The sequence below is a fragment of the Chelmon rostratus genome, chromosome 17, assembly GCF_017976325.1.
Source record: "Chelmon rostratus isolate fCheRos1 chromosome 17, fCheRos1.pri, whole genome shotgun sequence".
NCBI classification, from domain to species: domain Eukaryota; kingdom Metazoa; phylum Chordata; class Actinopteri; order Chaetodontiformes; family Chaetodontidae; genus Chelmon; species Chelmon rostratus.
This window is the reverse complement of record NC_055674.1, coordinates 507052-529078: the sequence shown is the minus strand read 5'-3', so window position 1 is coordinate 529078 and position 22027 is coordinate 507052. Positions and strand designations below refer to the sequence as shown.

Below are 22027 nucleotides of genomic sequence, written 5' to 3'. Positions count from 1 at the left end.
CTTCACAGTGATTCATCCATCACTTCCTGTTTGCACTGAACAGTAAAGTGTGTCCGTTTGTTAGGAGACAAAATAAACCAACATAAGGCCGAGTTAATTATTATACATCACGTTCTGTTTGAAAAAGTTATTTAAAGGTTATTTTTATGACTCATTTTCATTATAGACGTAAAAAACCAACCACAATCAAGCAATTCTTTAAAACAATCACCTGTTCAGCCTGAACTTTTCTGGATAATTTCCACATTTTACTCAACAACCTTCATCTGACAGCTGTGAGTCAATGAATCAATCAGCAGAAGATTAAAAACTGTTCTGATCAATAACTTCAAGACTGAATCTCCTTCTGTCGTTTCCTTCTCCTGCTTCTCATCTCAGTTTGAACAGAAGGAGACACCTGAGACACCTGAGACAGTCAAACTACTGATGGACAGAGGTCAGCTGAGAGACTTCAGTGTGGACGGACAGACAGACACAAAGACAGACAGAGACAAAGACAGACAGGCAGGCAGAGTGACAGACAGACAGAGACAAAGACAGACAGACAGGCAGAGTGACAGACAGACAGAGACAAAGACAGACAGACAGGCAGAGTGACAGACAGACAGAGACAAAGACAGACAGGCAGGCAGGCAGGCAGACAGACAGACAGAGTGACAGCGATCGTCGCCGCTGAACTTCAGATTTATTGATCATGTAAATACTGGTCAGTCTACAGACGCTGCTCTCCTGAATAATGATGCAGTTCAAAGTCTGATGTTTCATAAACTGATCTGGGATCAGGCACACAGGCCTCTTAATATTAAACCAGTGTTACATACTGTGTTTACCACTGCAGCACAGAAACATGTGTTGTATCTTATGTAAAAAATAAAAGCACCTGAAAGCTGTACAGTAGTTGAGTAAATGTACTTAGTTACTCTCCACCACAGGATGTTTGTCACGTCACATTTACGTGGACGTCCTGTAGAGACCTCTGATGAGTCCAGATATTCCTCCGCTGTGGTTTCTGTCTCCTGACCTGTTATCTAATCACGTGTAAGTGTGTGTGTTATGTCACAGTGTACAGTAGGGCGAGCAGCAGTGCATGCTGGGAGGCCAGGCGGCAGGAAGCAGTGCCTCCCAGTGGCCTCCGGGCAGCACTGCAGGGACAGCTTTTCAAAATAAAAGCTGTTTGCTGTGTTCATTATAAGACGTCACATTTCAGTCGACACTCACTTTGTTGTGGAGTAAAAACTTTATTTACATGTTGATGTTTGTGAGTCCATAAACAAAAACATCAATAAACAACACGTGATAAACAGACACGTCTAATCCAACAAGAGGACCGTGTCCAAACTGCACCACTGCCGGACACAGCAGGGACACACTGACATCTACTGGACACACGAGGAAAGACAAAGAGCCAAATATGAGGACAGAAAGACGCAGCAGTCAGATGAGAGGACTGATGCTGAGAAACAACAACCAGTCAGTCAGACTGGGATCAGTGTGAGAGGGCTGAGAGACAGACAGATGGAGAGAGACAGACAGAGAGAGACATAGAGAGAGACAGACAGAGAGAGACAGAGAGAGAGACAGACAGAGAGAGACAGAGAGATGGAGAGAGAGACAGAGAGACAGACAGACGGAGAGAGAGAGACAGACAGACGGAGAGAGAGACAGACGGAGAGAGAGACAGAGAGAGAGACAGACAGACGGAGAGAGAGAGAGACAGACAGAGAGAGAGACAGAGAGAGAGACAGACAGATGGAGAGAGAGACAGACAGAGAGAGAGAGAGACAGACAGACACAGAGAGAGACAGACAGACAGAGAGACAGACAGATGGAGAGAGAGACAGACAGAGAGAGAGACAGACAGACACAGAGAGAGACAGACAGACAGAGAGACAGACAGATGGAGAGAGAGACAGACAGATTAGTTTGGTTTTTCTGCAGAGCATCAGACAGGAATCATGAACATATTTATTTCTTTATTTCATCAGCTGAAGCAGTGCTGTAAAGTAACTAAGTACTTTTATTTAAGTACTGTACATCAGCAGAGTTTTGAGGCTCTCGTTCTTTGCTTTAGTTTCTTTGCAGATTCAGATAATCAAAACAAAATATGATGAAATAAATGAATGTGATGTATTATTACAGATGAAGCTGTCCAGCAGTAAGTCAGGTCATTCAGATTCATTGATAAAGGAACATCTGAATTCTGTAAAGCAGTACTTTTACTTTAGCTAATTTAGTATGTTTTGTTGCTCGTACTTTTGTACATTTCCTGAAGTATTTGTACAGTGTAGTGCTGCTACTTTAGGACGAAGCTTCAGATGGTCGTTCTGTGTTTGTTACCTTCAGTCCAGATGTGTCCACAGGTTGTCCGTCCCTTCGTGCTGACAGCAGCCGGGCCCGGCCGCCGCCCGGGTATCCCTCCTCCACCTCCAGGTGACACACCAACAGCGCCGACTTCAGGTAGACCAGCAGACGCTGAGCGGGACGCCAGTCGATGGCAAAACTGAAAACACGCACAGACAGGATGGAGGTCAGAGGTCCAGGATGTGTTTAGCTTATCTTAAGACTGGAGGCGGGGGCAAACCGCCGTGAGCAGACAGGATCCGACAGGACAACAAACAGGAAGTGGAGGCTCACCTGGATCTCAGTCTCTGGATCTCAGACAGCAGCTCCACCTGACCCATGTAACACTGCATCACCTCCAGCAGGGCGGCGCTGAGCTCAGGCCGTCTGCCCGACATGCAGTCCTCCACCAGCACGGCTGTCCCGTCATTCACCTGCACACAAACACACCCTCACCTTACAGAGGATCAACCAATCAGCTGTCATAGCTAAGCTAAGCTTTGGGGGGGGGGGGGGGTTAATTATTTAACTGATAAATGAACAGCCGGATCGGTTCACGTGTTCTGACCTGCAGTCTGAAGCGGTCGTCGTGGCTCCAGGTGACTGACAGTTTCAGCGGCTCCTGCTCATTGGACGACTGGTCGGAGGACGGCCGTGGCCTGAGCTCCACACGCAGCTCTGATTGGTTGAAGGACAGCAGGTTGATCTGCATGACATCCTGAAGGGCAGAGATGTTCACCTGCAGCCTGACAGGTGAACAGAAGTCAGTCAACAATCAGAAGACTGAACGAGGGTCACGTGACCTGATGACACTCACTCATCTCTGAGTCGCTGCCAGCTGACCAGCTGAGCGAGCGCAGCGTCTGACTCCGCCCTCAGCTGGATCAGCTGACGATCGCATGACTGCAATGCATTCTGGGCCTTCTGCAGAGACTCCCCCAGATGTTCACACTGCTGCTTCTGAAGGAGACAAGAAGACAAAGAGAGGAGACAAGAAGAGCTATGACAAAAACAGAAGTATGAATAACTATAAGACATGTATATAACAACAGTAACATGAATGAATACTAATGGAGACATGACTGGGGCTGGGGGGGTCTGTGGCCACCTTGTTGTGCAGCTGTTGGATCAGCTGTGTGAGTGTGTGTCTTCTGTTGTGGATCTGTTGGATCCTCTCCTGAAGAGATCTGAGCAGAGTCTCCACCTCCTCCACCCCCGACCTGCTCTCCGCCTTCAGGGCCTTCCACCTGGCCCGAGCCCCACCCTCTGACACACAGACAGACACACACACAGACACAGCTGTAAATTATAACAACTTCATAATAAATATACATGACACAATCCTAAAACAAACAGGTTGATACATTATTTTCATTTACTGTATGTACTGAGTGAGTACTCTGTGTACTGTATGTACCAGGTTGGGGGGGGCAGGGTTGTGTCAGCAGTTGCTGGGCAGACTCCAGACCCTCCAATAGAGACATCATGGAGTCCAGAACAAACAGCTGACGCCATAGAACCTTCTGGACACGCCGACTTTCCTACACAGACAGACAGACAGACAGACAGACAGACACACACACACACACAGTCATTCTCTGGAGTAATTGATCCTGATTGGTGTAAAAGTTTTGTCTTCTCTAGCCTGACCTGCGACCTGGACTAACTGCCCCGTGCTGCAGAAAACTCCTTCAGGGACATTAAAATATATGTCGATGACTGTCTAAAGAACGGTTCCACACACTAACCTTCGAGCTAATTTAGTCAATCTGTACTGATCGATAAGGCGTTTCACTGTGAGCACAGAGCTGCGGGGTCACATTTCTGTCATTTTTTTCCTGCTGAGGACAGTTTGACCAGCTGCTGTCCCCTTAGCAGCCCAGTATGGCTGCTCTGAGAACAGCACTGGAGTGTATGGTCCTCTAAAGCAGCACTTTGATACTGGTGGCCATTATAAACCTGTTCAGGGTCCAAACTGCAGGAGAAACATTAAAGGAAAATGTGTCGCGAGATTCTGCGTGACTCGCGTTTCATATAATGACATATTTGTAAAAATCCCCCTCAGGACGGAGGCAGACAGACCGTCAGGTAGAGGACCATCCTGGCTGCTTCAGCACAGTCCGGCTGCTCCGAGTCTCCGCAGGGGTCCAGGAGAGCCGGATCACAGCGCTGTAGCACACTGACACAGTAACACAGACACGGACAGACAGACAGACTTTAGCACAACAAGGTTTATGAAACACTGACTGAACACCAACAGCAGACACAATTAACAGGTCTAAATTCAGCCAGTTAGCTTCAGCTAGCTTACCAACCTCCATCACTTCCGTTAATTGTTTTCAACCGTTTGAGTTACACATTTTAAATCGCTCGGGACAGACGACACAAGTCTAAGCGTAAAAGAAACATTTAAAACACTTTCCTTGACTCGTATGAGAGGTTAACTGTGGACGATGGCGTTATATGTTACTTAAATCTCAGATACTTACGCTCGAACTTCAGCCATTTCTATTTTCAAATATCCGCGGTACCACGAGCCATCTCATTGGCCAATTCTTCTTCTTCTGTAAAAGTCAAACCAGTTTATGGTTCCGTTAGCGCCGCCTGCTGGATTACAGGGTGGCGCAGTTGTACAAAATCATCTTCAGAATTATATAAGTAGAAAGCAAGTTTTACATTTTTAAAGGAGAGGAATGCATTTTATCTGATTCAATCATTTAATTTTAAAGCTTGTACAGTAAATGTGTGCCTTATATTGGTAACACTTTAGTTTTACCCCCATTTATCATCTATAATCAGCATCTCAACATGTAATCAATGGAGTACAACCCACTATTATGTTGCCAAGTCGTAACAATAATTAAGTGTTTATGACTCTTCCCGTGGACATCTGAATATGGAGGCTGTGGTGCAGCAGTGAAATACAGCAGTAACAATGTAAAGTAGCTGTAATAATAAGCTGTGTCTTCAAGGAGAAGTTCTAATAAATACTGAACATTAACAAACACATATGTTCTTATATCTACTTACAACTATATTACAGGCTGGTATAGTCATTTATCAGATGTTTGTATATTGATTGTAAAAGATAAGCATGGGTGTTGAAGTCAAGTGTTCTCAATACGATGCATAAAATATAGTCAAAAATACAAAAGGGGTTCTGTTAATCGAAGCCTTGTTGTAACAATAAGTGCCTAAAGAATAGTTATATTAGAGTTGCTTATGTTTTTCATTAGTTTCAGAGATTTAATACATAATAGAATAAGAAAAGCATCTCGCTGCAGCAGCTGCAGCAGCAGTGCATTTCCGCTCAGGTCACGTGCTCCTGTGTGTTGACTACAGAGAAATAAAAAAAATTTCAGTGCAGAGCTGCAGCACAGAGGCTAACGGCTAACCGCAGAGCTAACTGTCCGCAGAAGAGAAATACAGCAAAAAGTGAAACACCGACAGAGACATGAACCACTGAACAGACAGACTAAAGGATGAGTTAACCCCAGAGCGCCGCTAACGCTCACAGGTAGGCTTTATTTCACCTGTCTGGATGTGCTGGTGATGCTGCACAGACCTCCTGCTAATGCTAACACTCAGCTATCAGGCTAGGCTAGCGGGTTAGCTACCTCTGCATATCAATTACTCACAGTTTTTACTGTCGTGTGAAGCCAACAGGCCAGTTTGTATCTGCGTGTTTGTCGTGACAGATGTTGATTATTGACCCAAACAGCTGGAGAAGAGCTTCGGAGAGAGGCTGAAGTGGTCGTTCAGCAGCCCGCACAGATTCAGAGTCGGGCCGGTGCTGATGATGCTAGCTAGGTGCTAATTCAGCTAGCTGACGATGCTGACAAGCAGAAATGAAATCGCTGCTTTTCTGTTGTAACAACTACAATAAATACCTTTGAATTTAGGTGTAAAACAGTTAGTTAGTTAGACTCTGCTTGTTAAACTAGTGCAGGCTTGACAAGTGTAAGTAAACTGGTTTGGATCCAGACCAGGTGTGATGTGGTCTGCAGGGAAGTCGAAGCTAGTTTTAGTTCTGGTTTGACAAATAGAACAAAAATTCACAAATCTGAAAGGTGATGGTCTGGACGAAGACCAAATCATACATAAGCATCTGTCGTTCCAGGTTTAACAGGGGTCTTCTGAATCACACCCGGACTGATGTGGACTCGATGGAGGCTGTTTGAACAAATATAATAAAGCTTCCACAGATTTAATTTGTCTTCAGGCTCTACTTGTTAATCTAGTCCAGATTTGTTGAGGCTATATAAAATGGATTTTGGTTTTTCTTCTGTCTGGTTTTCTAGTCCTGCAGGTCCAGGTTGAAGTACAGTAGTTTTAGATCTAGACCTGATCCAATGTGTTCTGAAATGAAACATTTTCTGTTTTCACAAACCTTTTAGAGGTTTCTGTCACTGGGTTTTAAACAGTCCAGTCCATGTCGGTCCAGTCCAGGTCTGAGAAGGCAGTTTTTTTTTAAATCTAGATCTGGTTTGATGTGGTCTGGATGGTCAATTAGCAGCACATGAAGGGTTAATGTAAAGACTGTTTGAAACTGTCCCTGGAGTGTGGATGTTAGTCTAGTCCAAGTACTGTGGTTTTTGATGTGGACCTTGTCTATGAACGTGTTTGATGAGGTGTTTGTAAATGTGTGGATCTGTGTGTTATAGTCTGTCATGTGACGTCCTCTCGTGTGTGTCAATGAATCAAACATTAATATAAACTCATGGATGTACAGACCACTATCGACGGATCACTGTCAACTAAAACCATAAAAAGATATCTGAGTTCAGATCAGTTTCAGTTCTGGCTCGGAGGAGGACTGGGGTTTGATCAGGATGTCCACATCGAGCAGTTATAGCCAGGCTTACGCTGCCACCTGGTGGAGATCCCAGTACACTACAAAGCAGTCAAACTGCTACCAGCTACCAAACCAAAAAACCATAAAGTATCAGTCGATGTGGCTCGGAGACGACCGGCGAGAACCAGCATCAGTCTGACTGGTTAATGCACAGACAGGGGGCGCTGTCAGGAAGACACAATCTAAGACATTTAGACTTCTTCTGTTTGGTTTCCATGGAGACCTCATCAGAAAGACGGGGCTGTAATGTGCTGTTTGTGTGTTTCAGGGTGATCAGGTGTGTGTTGTAACAGCTGCAGGATGCCCATCCCTCCACCTCCTCCCCCACCTCCAGGGGGACCCCCACCTCCCCCCACCTTCAGCCAGGTAACCAGACACACACACATTGTCATCATCATCATCATCATCATCACCACTTTTTCATCCTCTAATAATTAGCATCATTTTAAATATTGATTAGGCGTTTCTTTCAAACATGATCTCGTCCCAGCTTCTCAGTCTGGAGGATCTGCTGCTTCCAACAAACACACAATTAATCAATAAGAAAATAATCAGCGTATTGGTGGTGAATGAAAACAGTGTTAAAGAGTTTGGTCAAACTGTCCTGAGACGACTTCTCTATAAGTAGAACTGAACTGAACGAGTTGCAGCCTTTGGTGTGGAAAAATGTTTTAGCCTGTTAGCTCTGTGATGCTAACGTCAGTTTGGATGGACTGTCATGACGCTGAATCACAACCACTTTTATGATCTTTTGACTTTTTCACACACAAATTCATTTTTCCTCCTTTAAAAATGTAAAAAAAATTCAACTTGTGCATCAATTTAGTTTTTCTTTCTTTCACCTGATTCTTCAGGTGTTTCCAAATTATTATTATTATTATTATTTTAAATTCAATTTATCAATCACAAAGAAGAAGAATCCTACCGTTAACGGCAGGTTGCACTTCAATCTTTACTGTGAGAACAAGCCAGAACACGTTTGGATTCATAGTGGACCGATGGTGTAATTCTCCCTCTTTCCTTCCACCACCCACCCCCCCCCCCCCACCCCCACCCCCCCCCCCCGCAGGCCAACACCACCCCTCCTAACCTGAGCAGAGAGGAGAGCAAAGGCCGCGGCGCTCTGCTGTCGGACATCTGTAAAGGCACCAGGCTAAAGAAGGTGGCGGTGGTGAACGACCGCAGCGCTCCGCTGCTCGACAGTAAGAGCCAAACACCAAAGAGCCAAACACCCCCCACAGATCACCCATACATTCGCTTATACCAATACCTACACCAGCAGCAGAGCCAGCCTAAACAGCAGGGGGCGCCGTCCGAGGAGCAGCAGAGGACGGCCGGAGATAAGAGCTCCGCTCTGTCGCTAGAGAGTAAGACCACCACCCTTCTGTGCTGTTAGAGGATGATGCAGGAGGCAGCGGGTTTCAGCCAGCCCCCACGTTTCCTGTGTGTGAACAAACAAACAGAGCAGATCTTAATATGCACCAAACGGGCTAAATCATGTGTGATGACAGAAATCCAGATTTAAATCCTCTGAACCTTTGATTGGATGGATTTAAAAGCACCTGTCAGGTTTAAATCATCTTTGAGTCAAACTGACAGCGAAACTTTTAGTCAACACATTTTTTGTTTTCCTTCATTTATGAAACAAAAAAAAACTCCAAAAGAGGTGAGATCACTGAAGGTGTTTGTGCTTTATGCTGCAGACTGAGGAGAAGAAGAAAACCTCGTATCATCATCTCGAGCCACACGTGAGAGAAATGAGCCTGATTGAGTCACATGTTCGTAGGAGTGACATCACTGTGACATCACACAGACTGTCAAAATGATTCAGAGTGATGCTTCTCAATCAGTGGAACCGTCTTTGGTTTCAGTATTAAAATACCTTCATCCAGACAAAGAACACGTTTGTTTTTTCAGAGTTAATGTCAAAGAGCTGAAGCTGAGCTTTTACAGCTGAGAGTTTGATTCAGCAGGTGGAGACATGAAATGTTTGATGATGAGGATCAGTTCTTGTTAGCTCCGTTCAGACAGGATGAAGAGTACAGCAGGAGGTGAGGATGAAGACCTCCCTCACAACTCATTTGAGCCCAGGTGAAAGTCCAGGATCTGGTCGAGGGCAGGCACGATCAAAACATCTGTCAGTCACTTCAGCCAATCAGATGAAGGGATCCCGTGGGTTTCTGCAGGTTTCTGCAGGTTCCTGCAGGTTCCTGCAGAACGTGCTGGAACCGTATTGATCTGCCACATTTTGAATATCAGGACAGTCAGCTGATCTCACTCCACACCTGATCTGACCCTGTTTGTTCATGTTGTTTCTGTTCGTCCCTCCTCATCTAATCTGTTCCTGTTGTTTGTGTCGTGACTTTTGATGATTTAGCTCCACTTTAAGTTCTGCTCTGACTTTTGTTTTTTCTGATCTTTGATGATCGGAGCTCACTCTGGTTTGGATGTTCACAAGTCTGCATTTTAATTCTTAGATACTCACACTGCACCACAGGACTCCGGTAAAGTCATCACCTCAAACACTGTTGTCTGCTGAGGTGAAGGACAGGTGAAGCACAGGTGATGGACATGAGAAGGACAGGTGATGGACAAGTGATCCACAGGCGAAGGACAGGTGATGCACAGGATGTGGACAGGTGAAGGACAGGTGAAGGACAGGTGAAGGACAGGTGAAGGACAGGATGTGGACAGGTGAAGGACAGGATGTGGACAGGAGAAGTACAAGTGATGCACGGGTGATGCACAGGTGATGGACAGGTGATGGACAACTGAAGGACAGGTGATGGACAGGTGATGGACAGGTGAAGCACAGGTAAAGGACAGGTGAAGGATAGGTGAAGGACATGAGAAGGACAGGTGATGCACAGGTGAGGGACAGGATGTGGACAGGAGAAGTACAGGTGATGCCCAGGTCAAGGACAGGTCAAGGACAGGTCAAGGACAGGAGATGCACAGGTGAAGGAGTGGCTGGTTAGAACAGATCCTGCAGCGTCCTGCAGAACACCTGTTGCCCTGATGATGCTTGCTGCTGTGTGTAAAGATGTCTGCCTCCGTCACAGTGAAGCTCAGCGATGAACCGGATGGATCTGGTTTGTTTCATCTGAAGACAAACAGAAGTACAGAACTGGAACTCTTTGTTGTTGAACAGTGACTGTGAGAAGCACTGAGTCCAGGTCCTCGTCTCCTCAGACAGAACCGACCAGACTGCAGAAATAAAGCCTCGATACATTTTATTCATGATCATCTTTGAGCAGATTATCAGGGACGTACCTGAAACAGGTATCAGGAGTAATGGGGCCAATCTATGGACCAAAACATTCACTTCCATTCTATGTTTGGGTCTACGTGGCGTACGACGTCCTTCATCATCAGCATTCTGCTAAAACACCGCTGGGGCCTGGAAATGCAGCCCCCGCCTCAGTTCGCTAAAATACGTTGATGATTACGATAACTGTTCGTTTTTTAACTTGAGGGTCTCTGTCATGTTGAAACCACGTATCTCCACATCGAGCTAAGGAAATTAAATATACTGAGTACAAATATAGTGATGTCTACCTGTAAAATGTGTGCACAGTGGAAACTCTCCCCAGTGTTACCAAAGATGTGTCCTCAGTGGTGGAAACCGGCGCTACACCTGGACACGCTGCATAGAGGCAAAGGGCGGATGACTACACTGTTGTTCAACAAGAAATAGTTCCACTTCCAAACTGTTGAGGTGAAACCAGCTCGTTGCAGGATCAGGCAGGAGATCCACTGTGACGTCTCCTGTCAGTCCTCCACAGTACTGTTCCAGAGCCGAGCATGTAGCAGAGTCTGTTAGCTTGCTAGCTTGTTAGCTAGTTAATTAAAACCAAAACGCTGTGAATTGTCATTACGAAGGCCGTCACAGCGGCTGCTCCACTGAGGTGTGATGTGGCTATGCTAAGCTAGCCGATGAGCTAATTTAAGGCTGCTCAGCTCACCTGCTCCCTGTCGGCATGCAGCTTCCTGCTGTGGAGATCGTAACACCTGACTGGGTGGCAGACATCTTTGATTCTGTAACAGCTGCAGAATCATCTGACCGATTCTTCGAGGATAACTCTGATTTACTTCAACTCATCATTTGATTCAGTGATGATCAGAATTCTGTAAACACCAAGTTAAAATCTGAGATCCGCAAACCCGGACTGACGTTTTCCACGACGTGGACTCAGATCATTTTGAGGACTCAGATCATTCTGAGTCCACGTCGTGTCAGCTACACGATCACCGTGGTGGCAGAAGGATCCACATCTTTCACTTTACCACAGTGGAGAAAGTATTTTCATCAAAGCGTACTGAAAGTGCCAAAAGTAGAAGTACTCATTATGCAGAGTGGCCCGTCTCAGGTTGATCTATATATTAAACTGTTGTGTGCTAATTATTCAAGCTTTAACGTCTTCATCACTTCAGTGTTGCAGCAGGTAAATATGGAGCATAATTGAATTACTTTATATTCTGCTGGGTAATTGAATCTAACAATAGATCACAGATCATTATTGATCTGAATCTTCAAAGTAAAATATTGTTTTGTTAGACGTTTGTGGAATCTGGTTCTGCTTTGACTAAATGAAATGCAGCTTGTTAATTGTGTTTCTGTGCTCAGTCATGAGTGAGTGTGCAGCCTCACAGCCCTGTGATGTCATAGATGATTAATTTCAACGTGTTTTCAACTGTTTGTTTGTCACTCATGTTGTGCGGTCGATGATGTCATCGGAGCTGCGTGGGAGCGTAAACATTCAATTTTACCGTCTCACTTCACCCCACGTCAGCCCACTTCATCCCACTTCATCCCACGTCAGCCCACTTTATCTCACCTCAGTGTGTGACAGTTACTGCATCTCACCTGCATCCCTCCTCACCTTCACACATTTTGTCATATGGTCGGTGATGTCATCGTCGTGTCAGTGTAGTAACATCATGCCCTCAGGAGACAGAGCCCTTATTACTTGTCCAATGGTTGTGGTTCTTAGAGCCCAAAGGAGGTGGAGCAACAACAGGGGGAGCCAATGGCAGTGCAGCAGGAAGTCCATCGGGTTCTGTTCCACCAATTGGAGGGCTATTCCCGGGTGGAGTTCCTAAGCTAAGACCGGTTGGAGGTGAGATTGATGGTTTTTTTTTTCGTTTTACGCTTTCTGTGATGTTGTGCTATTATTTTTGATATTTCTAGAATGTGTTTTATATATTTGTACTGTTCATACTGTTTTTAAAAAGGTGCTGTGTTCAGCAGCATTTAGCGATTGCAACATTTGCAGAACAAATTCATCATATCGGGAATGCTAAATGCTAAATAAACTGTGTTTGTGTAGCGCTTTTCTAGTCTGCTGACCCCTCAGAGTGCGTTACGAGCCTGCATTCACCCATTCACACATGGTAGCTAGCTCATTATTAAGCATTAACACAATTTAGCAACTTTAGCAACCGCCGAGTTCAGGGATCGCCCGCTGCTCTACCTCCTGAGCCACGGTCGCCCTAATAGGAATAGCTGCATATAGCTGGTCACTAATGAGAGTGGACATGAAACATTATGTGTCCATCAAGTTATTTAAACAAAGTGGAGGGAAAAAAAAGCAGCAACTGTGTCATGCAGGGGGTGGGAGGGGTTGTCCATGATGGATGTCAGCTTGGCTAACATCCTCCTCTCACCTACATCCTCAGTGGTGTCCAGAGGACAGTCCAGGACAGAACCAGCCTGTTCAGTCTCTTTCTGTCCCTCTCAGAGCTTCCACAGCCCCAGCAGACCACTGAGTAAAAGACTGAATGCTTTTTGATTCATGTTCATAATGAGCAGGCGGCCTAGCTACCGTTATGTGAATGGGTGAATGCAGGCTTGTGTTGTAAAAGCACTTTGAGTGGTCGTCAGACTACAAAAGCGCAATATAAAGTATCTATCTATCTATATAAGTACAGTCCATTTACCATACAGTAACTTGCGCTAACTTATGCTAACTTAAACTAACATACAGTAACTCGCGCTAACATACACTAACTTACGCTAACATACAGTAACTTACGCTAACATTCAGTAACTTGCACTAACGTACACTAACGTACACTAACGTGCACTAACGTACACTAACGTGTAGTAACTTACACTAACGTGCAGTAACTTGTTTGACTGGAGCTGCGGCCCAAACAAAGACCAGAGAAGTTCGGACTACAACACGCTGACAGTAGTTTTTAGCTGATGGTTGTTAATTGTTGTTGTAGTTTGTAGTTTTTTTTATAGTTTTTAGCTGATGGTTGTTAATTGTTGTTGTAGTTTGTAGTTTTTTGTAGTTTTTAGCTGATGGTTGTTAATTGTTGTTGTAGTTTGTGGTTTTTTTGTAGTTTTTAGCTGACGGTTGTTAATTGTTGTAGTTTGTAGTTTTTTTGTAGTTTTTAGCTGATGGTTGTTAATTGTTGTTGTAGTTTGTAGTTTTTTTTGTAGTTTTTAGCTGATGGTTGTTAATTGTCGTTGTAGTTTGTAGTTTTTAGCTGATGGTTGTTAATTGTTGTAGTTTGTGGTTTTTATTATAGTTTTTAGCTGATGGTTGTTAATTGTTTTAGTTTGTAGTTTTTTGTAGTTTTTAGCTGATGGTTGTTAATTGTTGTTGTAGTTTGTAGTTTTTAGCTGATGGTTGTTAATTGTTGTTGTAGTTTGTAGTTTTTTTTGTAGTTTTTAGCTGATGGTTGTTAATTGTCGTTGTAGTTTGTAGTTTTTAGCTGATGGTTGTTAATTGTTGTAGTTTGTGGTTTTTATTATAGTTTTTAGCTGATGGTTGTTAATTGTTTTAGTTTGTAGTTTTTTGTAGTTTTGAGCTGATGGTTGTTAATTGTTGTTGTAGTTTGTAGTTTTTTTGTAGTTTTTAGCTGATGGTTGTTAATTGTTGTTGTAGTTTGTAGTTTATTTGTAGTTTTTAGCTGATGGTTGTTAATTGTTGTTGTAGTTTGTAGTTTTTAGCTGATGGTTGTTAATTGTTGTAGTTTGTGGTTTTTTGTAGTTTTCAGCTGATGGTTGTTAATTGTTTTAGTTTGTAGTTTTTTTTTAGTTTTTAGCTGATGGTTGTTAATTGTTGTTGTAGTTTGTAGTTTTTTTGTAGTTTTTAGCTGATGGTTGTTAATTGTTGTTGTAGTTTGTGTCTTTTTGTAGTTTTTAGCTGATGGTTGTTAATTGTTGTTGTAGTTTGTGTTTTTTGTAGTTTTTAGCTGATGGTTGTTAATTGTTGTAGTTTGTAGTTTTTTGTAGTTTTTAGCTGATGGTTGTTAATTGTTGTTGTAGTTTGTAGTTTTTTTGTAGTTTTTAGCTGATGGTTGTTAATTGTTGTTGTAGTTTGTGTTTTTTGTAGTTTTTAGCTGATGGTTGTTAATTGTTGTTGTAGTTTGTGTTTTTTTGTAGTTTTTAGCTGGTGGTTGTTAATTGTTGTAGTTTTTTGTAGTTTTTAGCTGATGGTTGTTAATTGTTGTTGTAGTTTGTAGTTTTTTTGTAGTTTTTAGCTGATGGTTGTTAATTGTTGTTGTAGTTTGTGTTTTTTGTAGTTTTTAGCTGATGGTTGTTAATTGTTGTAGTTTTTTGTAGTTTTTAGCTGATGGTTGTTAATTGTTGTTGTAGTTTGTGTTTTTTGTAGTTTTTAGCTGATGGTTGTTAATTGTTGTTGTAGTTTGTGTTTTTTTGTAGTTTTTAGCTGATGGTTGTTAATTGTTGTAGTTTTTTGTAGTTTTTAGCTGATGGTTGTTAATTGTTGTTGTAGTTTGTGTTTTTTTGTAGTTTTTAGCTGATGGTTGTTAATTGTTGTTGTAGTTTGTGTTTTTTTTTGTAGTTTTTAGCTGATGGTTGTTAATTGTTGTTGTAGTTTGTGTTTTTTTTGTAGTTTTTAGCTGATGGTTGTTAATTGTTGTAGTTTGTGTTTTTTTTGTAGTTTTTAGCTGATGGTTGTTAATTGTTGTTGTAGTTTGTTGTTTTTTTGTAGTTTTTAGCTGATGGTTGTTAATTCTTGTTGCCTCCATGTTTCTTGCAGACGGTTCCTCTGGACGTTCTCCCTCCACTCGAGGTACAGCGCCTCGCCCTCCCAGCCATCGCCATGACGACACAGAAAGCCCCTCCCCTCAGGCGTTGTCACCAATGGAGACGTCTCGTTCCCAGCGTCCCTCTCTGCCTAACCTGTCCTCCTCTCCCTCCCCCTCCTCCCCCTCTTCTGCAGCCTCCTCTCCCTCTACTAGCATGAAGCACTCCTCCTCTGCCCCTCCTCCACCTCCTCCTCTCTGTCGCCGTGGTAACGCCCCCTCCCCTCCCTCCTCCTCTTCTTACAACAGAGAGAAGCCCCTCCCCCTGACCCCAAACAATACCCCGCCCCTCCCCTCCAAACCTCCCCCATCTCCAGGCAACAGCAGACGCCCTCCCACCTCGGGAGGAAACCCCGCCTCCTCCACCTCTCTGGCCCCTCCCCCTCCTCCTTACCGCATCACTAATGGTCCGACAGGCGGCAGTGCTGAAGCGGCGCCAGAGCTGCCGCAGCGTCACAACTCCCTCAGCAACAAGAGAACCGCCCCCTCGCCAGGAGGCCACACCCCCACCAGAGGCCCCGCCCCACCTCCTCCCCCTGCCTCTCCCACTCCCTCTCAACAGGGTGCCAATAGACCGCCACCCCCGATCAGGGAGACGCCAGGTAGAGGAGCAGGTGAGTGCCCAACACACACATCAACATTTCACCTTGTTAAAAACAGCTGCAGGTAGTGATGTCATCAGTCTACCTGTCTCACATTTACACCTGAGATGTTAATGCAGTGTCAGCACAGTGCGATCGGACTGAGATCACTTCTGTCTGACCACATCTGGAGGAAGTCCAGAGGTGTGAAATCACCTGTGTTGATCACCTGTGTTAATCAGTCACCTGTACTGATCCCCTGTGCTGATCACCTGTGCTGATCACCTGTGTTGATCAGTCACCTGTGCTGATCACCTGTGCTGATCAGTCACCTGTATTAATGATCTGTATTGGTCTCTCTCCTCAGCTCCTCCTGTTCCGGTCCAGTCATCGAGGGCAGGTGGAAGAGAAGCCCCGCCCCCCCCCTCCTTACAGGACACATGGTAGCCCCTCCCTCTCCTCTGAGCCCCCCGCCAGAGGGAAACCTCCTCCCCCGCCCACCCGCACCCCCGCTGCTCCTCCCCCACCTCCCCCTCCTCTCCGCAACGGACACTCCTCCTCCTCCTCCATCCCTCGTTCATTTGTGGGTGAGTCCGTCTCTGAACCTGCTCAGACCAGAAAACACAGAACCACAAACAGAATCCGCTTCAGGGTCTTTGGTCCAGAGTCCCCACCTGATCTCAGGAACTGATTATTCTCATTATTGATTAACTCCTGTTTTGTCCGACTGACTCACCAAACTCTGAAGAGATCCAGTTTACTGTCGTCGTGATTTAGAGGAAAAGTTTAGTTTCCTTTTGTTTTCCCGCTGATCAGCTGATCGCTGATCAGCTGATCGCCGACAGCCGGCTCCTGCTCGCTGTGTGGCTCAGAGGCCGCCGTCACTCCGCCCTCTGCCAGGCTCTTAATGTGAAACAGTTACAGGAAGTGCTGCATGTGGTTCAGAGAAGAAGTGATAGAGATGAGTCAGGAAACAGCGTCTGTTAGAGGGGGGGCAGAAAATCCTGAAACCTCAGCAGGTCAGAAAGGAGGATTAATTTTTCTGAACGAGTCGTTTCAGCATAACTTCAGTTATAACTTTAATTCTTGTTTCTGTCTTTATGAATGAACTCAGTTCATCATGTGAGCTGCAGGTGACAGGTGCCTCCTCAGTGTTTTCATTCTTCTCCTCCATCAGTCTCTTCTCTCCATCCTTTCACTCTTCCTGTCTTTGTCTCCCTCCTCAGACTTTGTTGCAGTGAATTCAGCCGTTTATCAGACAATAAAATAAAGTTTTCTCTCCTGCAGATGATTTTGAGTCCAAGTATTCGTTCCATCCTCTGGACGACTTCCCTCCTCCGGACGAGTACCGACACTTCGCCAAGATCTACCCCAGCAAGGCCAACAGAGGTACGCTGTGTCTCCCGTCTTCACCTGGGGGGTCGCCCCGCCCCCCAACAGGACCTCTGCCCCCCCTGAAAGAAACTAAATATTTGATTTATGTTGTGAATTCATTAGCGTAGCAGACGTCAGTCACTCCGCTCTCTCTCTGGACTTCATGCTGGTGCTGTCTACTCGCTGTGTTTGTTGTATCACTGTTTGATTGCTTCAGTCTTGTTTCAGTAATTAGCCTGTTCAGGGATTAGCCCCGCTCAGTATTAAGCTAACTGGCTATCCGAGCTAGCTTCCTCTGTGTTGCTCTACAGATGTTCCTGCATTTGTTTCTCAGATCAGAGCTAGAGACGCTGTCTGTGGTCAGGAGCCTGAATCCTGATGACGACCTCTGACCTGTTTCATCCCGGCCTGAGGGGGCGCTAATGAGCTGTTTCTGTTTGTTTGTTGCAGTGATGAGAGGAGCTCCTCCGCTGCCTCCTGTCGGGAGGTGAACCATGAAGACCACATCACAGCTGGACCACACACACACACACACACACACACACACACACACACACCTCCATCCTGTTTGATGACATCACGTTCAGCTTCGTCATCCACAACACCTCCATCACCGCCTCATCTGCACTGACAGCTGATTGGCTGAGGAGAGGTGTGATCATGTGACTGTCAGAGGCGACAGAGCGTTGTGCAGAGTCTTCAGTGTGAAGCTGCTGATGAAGAGGAGCCGCCTGCTCTGCCAACTTTCACCTCTTATTCTCTTATTTCAACTTCTCCTTCGACCCCTAAGTTCTTCTGATTGGTTTTTTTTTTTTTTTGCACTTGCACTTTTTCTTTGCAAGAGCGATGAGCAGCTCCACGTCTGCAGGTGAGTCTGCAGGTGAGTCTGCAGGTGAGTCTGCAGCTCCTCTGAAGCTCTGCGGAGGTTACGGACACATGAAGAAGAACAGTTTGTGGAGCTGACAGCTGCTGCGCCCCCTGTGGGTGGACGGATGCTCATGGAAGGATTCTTCCGGTTCGTCGTGGGGTGAATCTGGATTATGAACATTTAGGAAACACGCTGATTCTGCTTCCAGCTGTTCGTCACTACGTGGTTCTTCTGTTCTATTTGAGAACCTCGTCTTCACCTGATTTCTTTTATTTCCATGGCAACCTGGTGATGAAGTCATCTTCTTCACCGGGTAGTCCTGCAGCAAACAACACGATAAGAAGATGCAGAAGAAGAATCCCGGACGAGCTTTTAGTCATCTGTCTTCAGACCCAGATCAGTAACATCCGCCGTCACCAAACAGCAGGTGGCGCCGATTCCCCGGTCAAAGGTCAAACATGATGAAATCAGTTTCACGTGTTCAGGGGAGGAAGGTTACAGCCTCCTCTTCGAACATTAAACTTCCTCTAATGTTCATAATTCAGATGTCCTTGTAAACCAGCAGGACAAACACGCTAGTCTCAGCTCCTTCAGGGCGCTGGCTCTGGATCAGGATCAGGATCTAGGAGGGTTCAGAAAAACTGTAAACTGGACTGAAGTCACTTCCTGTCCTGTTGCTGAGACAGATGGGATGTTTGGTTCAGGAGGAAGATGAAAATACCTGTAAATACTTCAACTGTATCATCATCATCATCTTCATCATCATCATCAGCCACGCCTGTCCTGGTGATGTCAGCGATGTGATGCACTTTATTTTGGCGGGACGTGACCTGATGTGAGATCAGTTTCTGAGGACGTCGAGTCTTTAAGTGCCAAGATGGACAGAACAGCCTCACCTGACTCCCCCTGCTGCAGGCCGGCCAGCGGCTCAGACCATGTCGGTGATGTGGGGGGGTGAAGGGACAGACAATCACAGTCAAACAGGAAGTCTTCCGCCTGCAGCAAGGACTCGTCCTTCCTTCCTTCCTTCCTTCCTTCCTTCCTTCCTTCCTTCTCTAACTACAAACTGAACTTGTTGCATGTCGTCTTTTTTTGAACATTTTGTGTTTCGTCAGCATGACGGCGACGCTTCGAGTCTCTCCCTGCAGTGCTCAATAATTACCCAGAATTCAAAGCGTGAAGCAGTTTCAGTCACTGAGAATAAAACATGTTTGAGTCAGAAGTCACAGTTATGACGAACAGCTGTAAAAGTCAGTAATGGAGCACAAAGAGAAGGTTTGGTTGTGACGAGAAGAGATTTGAAGTCAGAATGTGATGAAAACATCTTTAATTCAACTAAAAGCCGTCATGAGGAGAAACTCGTAACATTAAGAGATAAACTCGTATCATTAAGAGATAAACTCGTATCATTAAGAGATAAACTCGTAACATTAAGAGATAAAGTCGTAACATTAAGAGATAAAGTTTGGACTGAATGGAAATGTTCATACAACCTTATCTACGATGCGTTTGATGGAGTCGTGAAGGTACAAACACCAGGTACAGTTTTATGAGAAAAGTCGTTACTTTAATAAAGATTTAAGAACGAGATCAGTTATGTAATCTAATCTGGATTATAGGTTCCTGTGTTGGAGCAGAGTTCTAATCTCTCAAACAGTTTTCTGAGTCGATATGAGGAGAGAATATTTTGGAATAAAGACGAGAGTAAAAAGTTCTGATGAAACCGTAGAAACAGAGTTTTTATTTTGTTCGTTTTCATCCTGAAGACTCGAGTTGTCCTTCAGTTTCTGGGCTTTTTTCTCCAAACATGTTTTTATTCTCAACACGTTCAGATTTTTCCTCATTAAACTGCGACTTTACTCCGTGATGTTTGTAGTTTAAAGGTGTCTCACTGAGTCTGAAGCAGATGGATTAACGAACGTTTCTCTCGGTGCCACACGTCTTCAGAACTTCCTGTTGTTCTGCGTCAGGACTCGTCTTCAATCGTCTTTTTCATGTTGAGTTGTATGAAGGAGCTTTTCTGCTTCCACGTTTCGTGGGTAGAAAGAGTTTGTGATCGTCAGTCTCACCTGAAGATGCTTCACCTGTGCTGTCGGAGCGTCCGCCTGCAGCCACAGAGTTACAACAGATGAAATCATTTCTAAAAGAAACGAGATTCAAATTTAAAACCGTTTTTTAAAGATTGGTTGAATCCCTAGTGGAGAACAGGAAGTTTGCCTTTTGTTTGCTTCATTTAGATTTCTTTAAAAACTGATCTGAAATCAGATTAATGATTTACTGTTTGTCAAACTGTTTGTAGCTCAGCTCAAATTTAATTCTTACAGTCACTTTTTCACAGGTTTGACTTTATTCTCATAAAATCGTGACTTTATGTTCAAATGTTTTTTCTTAAAATCATATTGTGTTCTCGATATGACTCCAGAATATGTTGTAATATGATGAAAAAGACCTTTTTTAAGGCTGGTGGGGAAAGTCGTATCACCAGACTCCAGTCAGAAATCAGCTAATTTAATATTCTCCTCCTGGTGGGCAGAATTATCTGTGTCTCAGAGCAAAATATGACAACAAGTAATAATTCTCAGTTATTTCTGTTAAATCCAGCTCACTGGTCATCAGCCAGGAACTCTTGACCTCAGTGACACGTCAGCTTGAATCGCTACCAGATTCCATTCAGATACTTGATGTTCTCTTGGTTATTGAGATCTTCTGTGACAGAACATTCACCTTTCAGGTAAATGTTGAAAGTCCAGTGAAGCCAGACTGCAGAGCTCACGTGCAGCAGGTGACGATGCTTTGAGCTGCGACAGGAAGTCGTGCCTGTGTGTTTGCCTTACGAACTGTTTGCTGTCAAACGTTGTAAAAACCTTCTAAACGAACAGAAACATGTTAATAGATGTTAATAACGTGACTTATTTCCTGTGATGGAGGACAGGCAGTCGTTCTAACTGTAGTGATGATCGTAGCTTTAGATTCAAAATGGGACTGACGGCTCGTTGTAATCCCAGTTTAACAGCATGCATCTCTTACTGGTCTCTGTGTTTAAACTGCAGCTGTCTGAAATAAACTCTTGATCGTTTCTCGGTTTCCTCGCATCACTTGTTGATCAGTCTGAAGTCAAAGAGCTGAGATGAGAATCAGTCCGTCAGTAAAAGAAAATTAATAATTAGTGTGTAAAGTAGAAATGTGGTCATGTGACCAGTTTTAAAGGAACAACAGTGACAGTGAAAAAATGATTTATATGTTTTATATATAAATTTGACACTGAAAGAGCAAACAGCATAATACATACGGAAATGTGTGTAGATTTCTTCTCGGTTGTAACGATGCTTCTTGTAAATAAATCTGGAACCGTTGGAAAGCCTGTTCATGACGGATCCTGAACCTGAACCCCACTGGACACTCGGGGGATCAGCTTGGGCGTGCTGTTCGTGCCTGAGTGACCAAACCAACCACGTTGGCTGACCTGGACAGGTGCTAGTTGAAGAATGGGATGCCTTTTGTGTATGTTTATTTGTATTAGTATTTATCAGCTGTTTTAGTGTTTCTGACTAAAAGTTTGATGACATTGTGTCATAAAAAGTTTCAGGCTTTCCAAAAAGTCGACAGGGCAACCCAGACATTCTTCTTCTCGATGCCTAATAACTGATCTCTAAACCACTAAAACATTAGTTATATTAATCATTAATAAAACCATTAGTCTAAAGAAGCTTTGTGAAGGACGCCTCGTCCAGTTTGAGTGTCTGCGTGTGCCGATCAGTAACTCCTCAGACAGATTACATTTTTATCCAGAATATTTTTATTTGCAGTTGTGAAATGTTTTTTTCTGTTTTTATCAATTACATGTATTAAAAATGACAAGAAAGCGACGCGTCACTGAATCCATCCATGAAATTAAAAATAGTTTGGATTTTTAAGGTCAGCATGCTGCATTTCTGTCAGTGAACG

The 22027-nt window shown here is 44.3% G+C and overlaps 1 protein-coding gene and 1 pseudogene across 1 annotated transcript; one reads left to right on the top strand and one right to left on the bottom strand.

Moving 5' to 3' along the window:
- Positions 1 to 1230: 1230 nt before the first annotated feature.
- si:dkey-225f5.4 lies at positions 1231 to 4901 on the bottom strand. The gene is made up of 9 exons (XM_041956371.1): positions 4830 to 4901; positions 4423 to 4519; positions 3758 to 3881; positions 3449 to 3606; positions 3158 to 3300; positions 2909 to 3086; positions 2635 to 2774; positions 2338 to 2500; positions 1231 to 1500 (listed from the first exon to the last, which is right to left on the bottom strand). Exons 1-9 carry the CDS (start codon positions 4844 to 4846, stop codon positions 1435 to 1437), a joined length of 1086 nt encoding a protein of 361 aa, XP_041812305.1. The 5' UTR covers positions 4847 to 4901; the 3' UTR covers positions 1231 to 1434.
- Positions 4902 to 5717: 816 nt separating this feature from the next.
- LOC121620348 lies at positions 5718 to 21827 on the top strand (annotated as a pseudogene).
- Positions 21828 to 22027: the final 200 nt, after the last annotated feature.

Coding starts and splice junctions, on each gene's coding strand:
- si:dkey-225f5.4 (XM_041956371.1), bottom strand. Junction 3,301..3,448: donor TCCAACAGCTGCACAACAAG/GTGGCCACAGAC, acceptor TGTCTCCTTCAG/AAGCAGCAGTGTGAACATCT. Junction 1,501..2,337: donor TGGACACATCTGGACTGAAG/GTAACAAACACA, acceptor TCTGTCTCTCAG/CCCTCTCACACTGATCCCAG.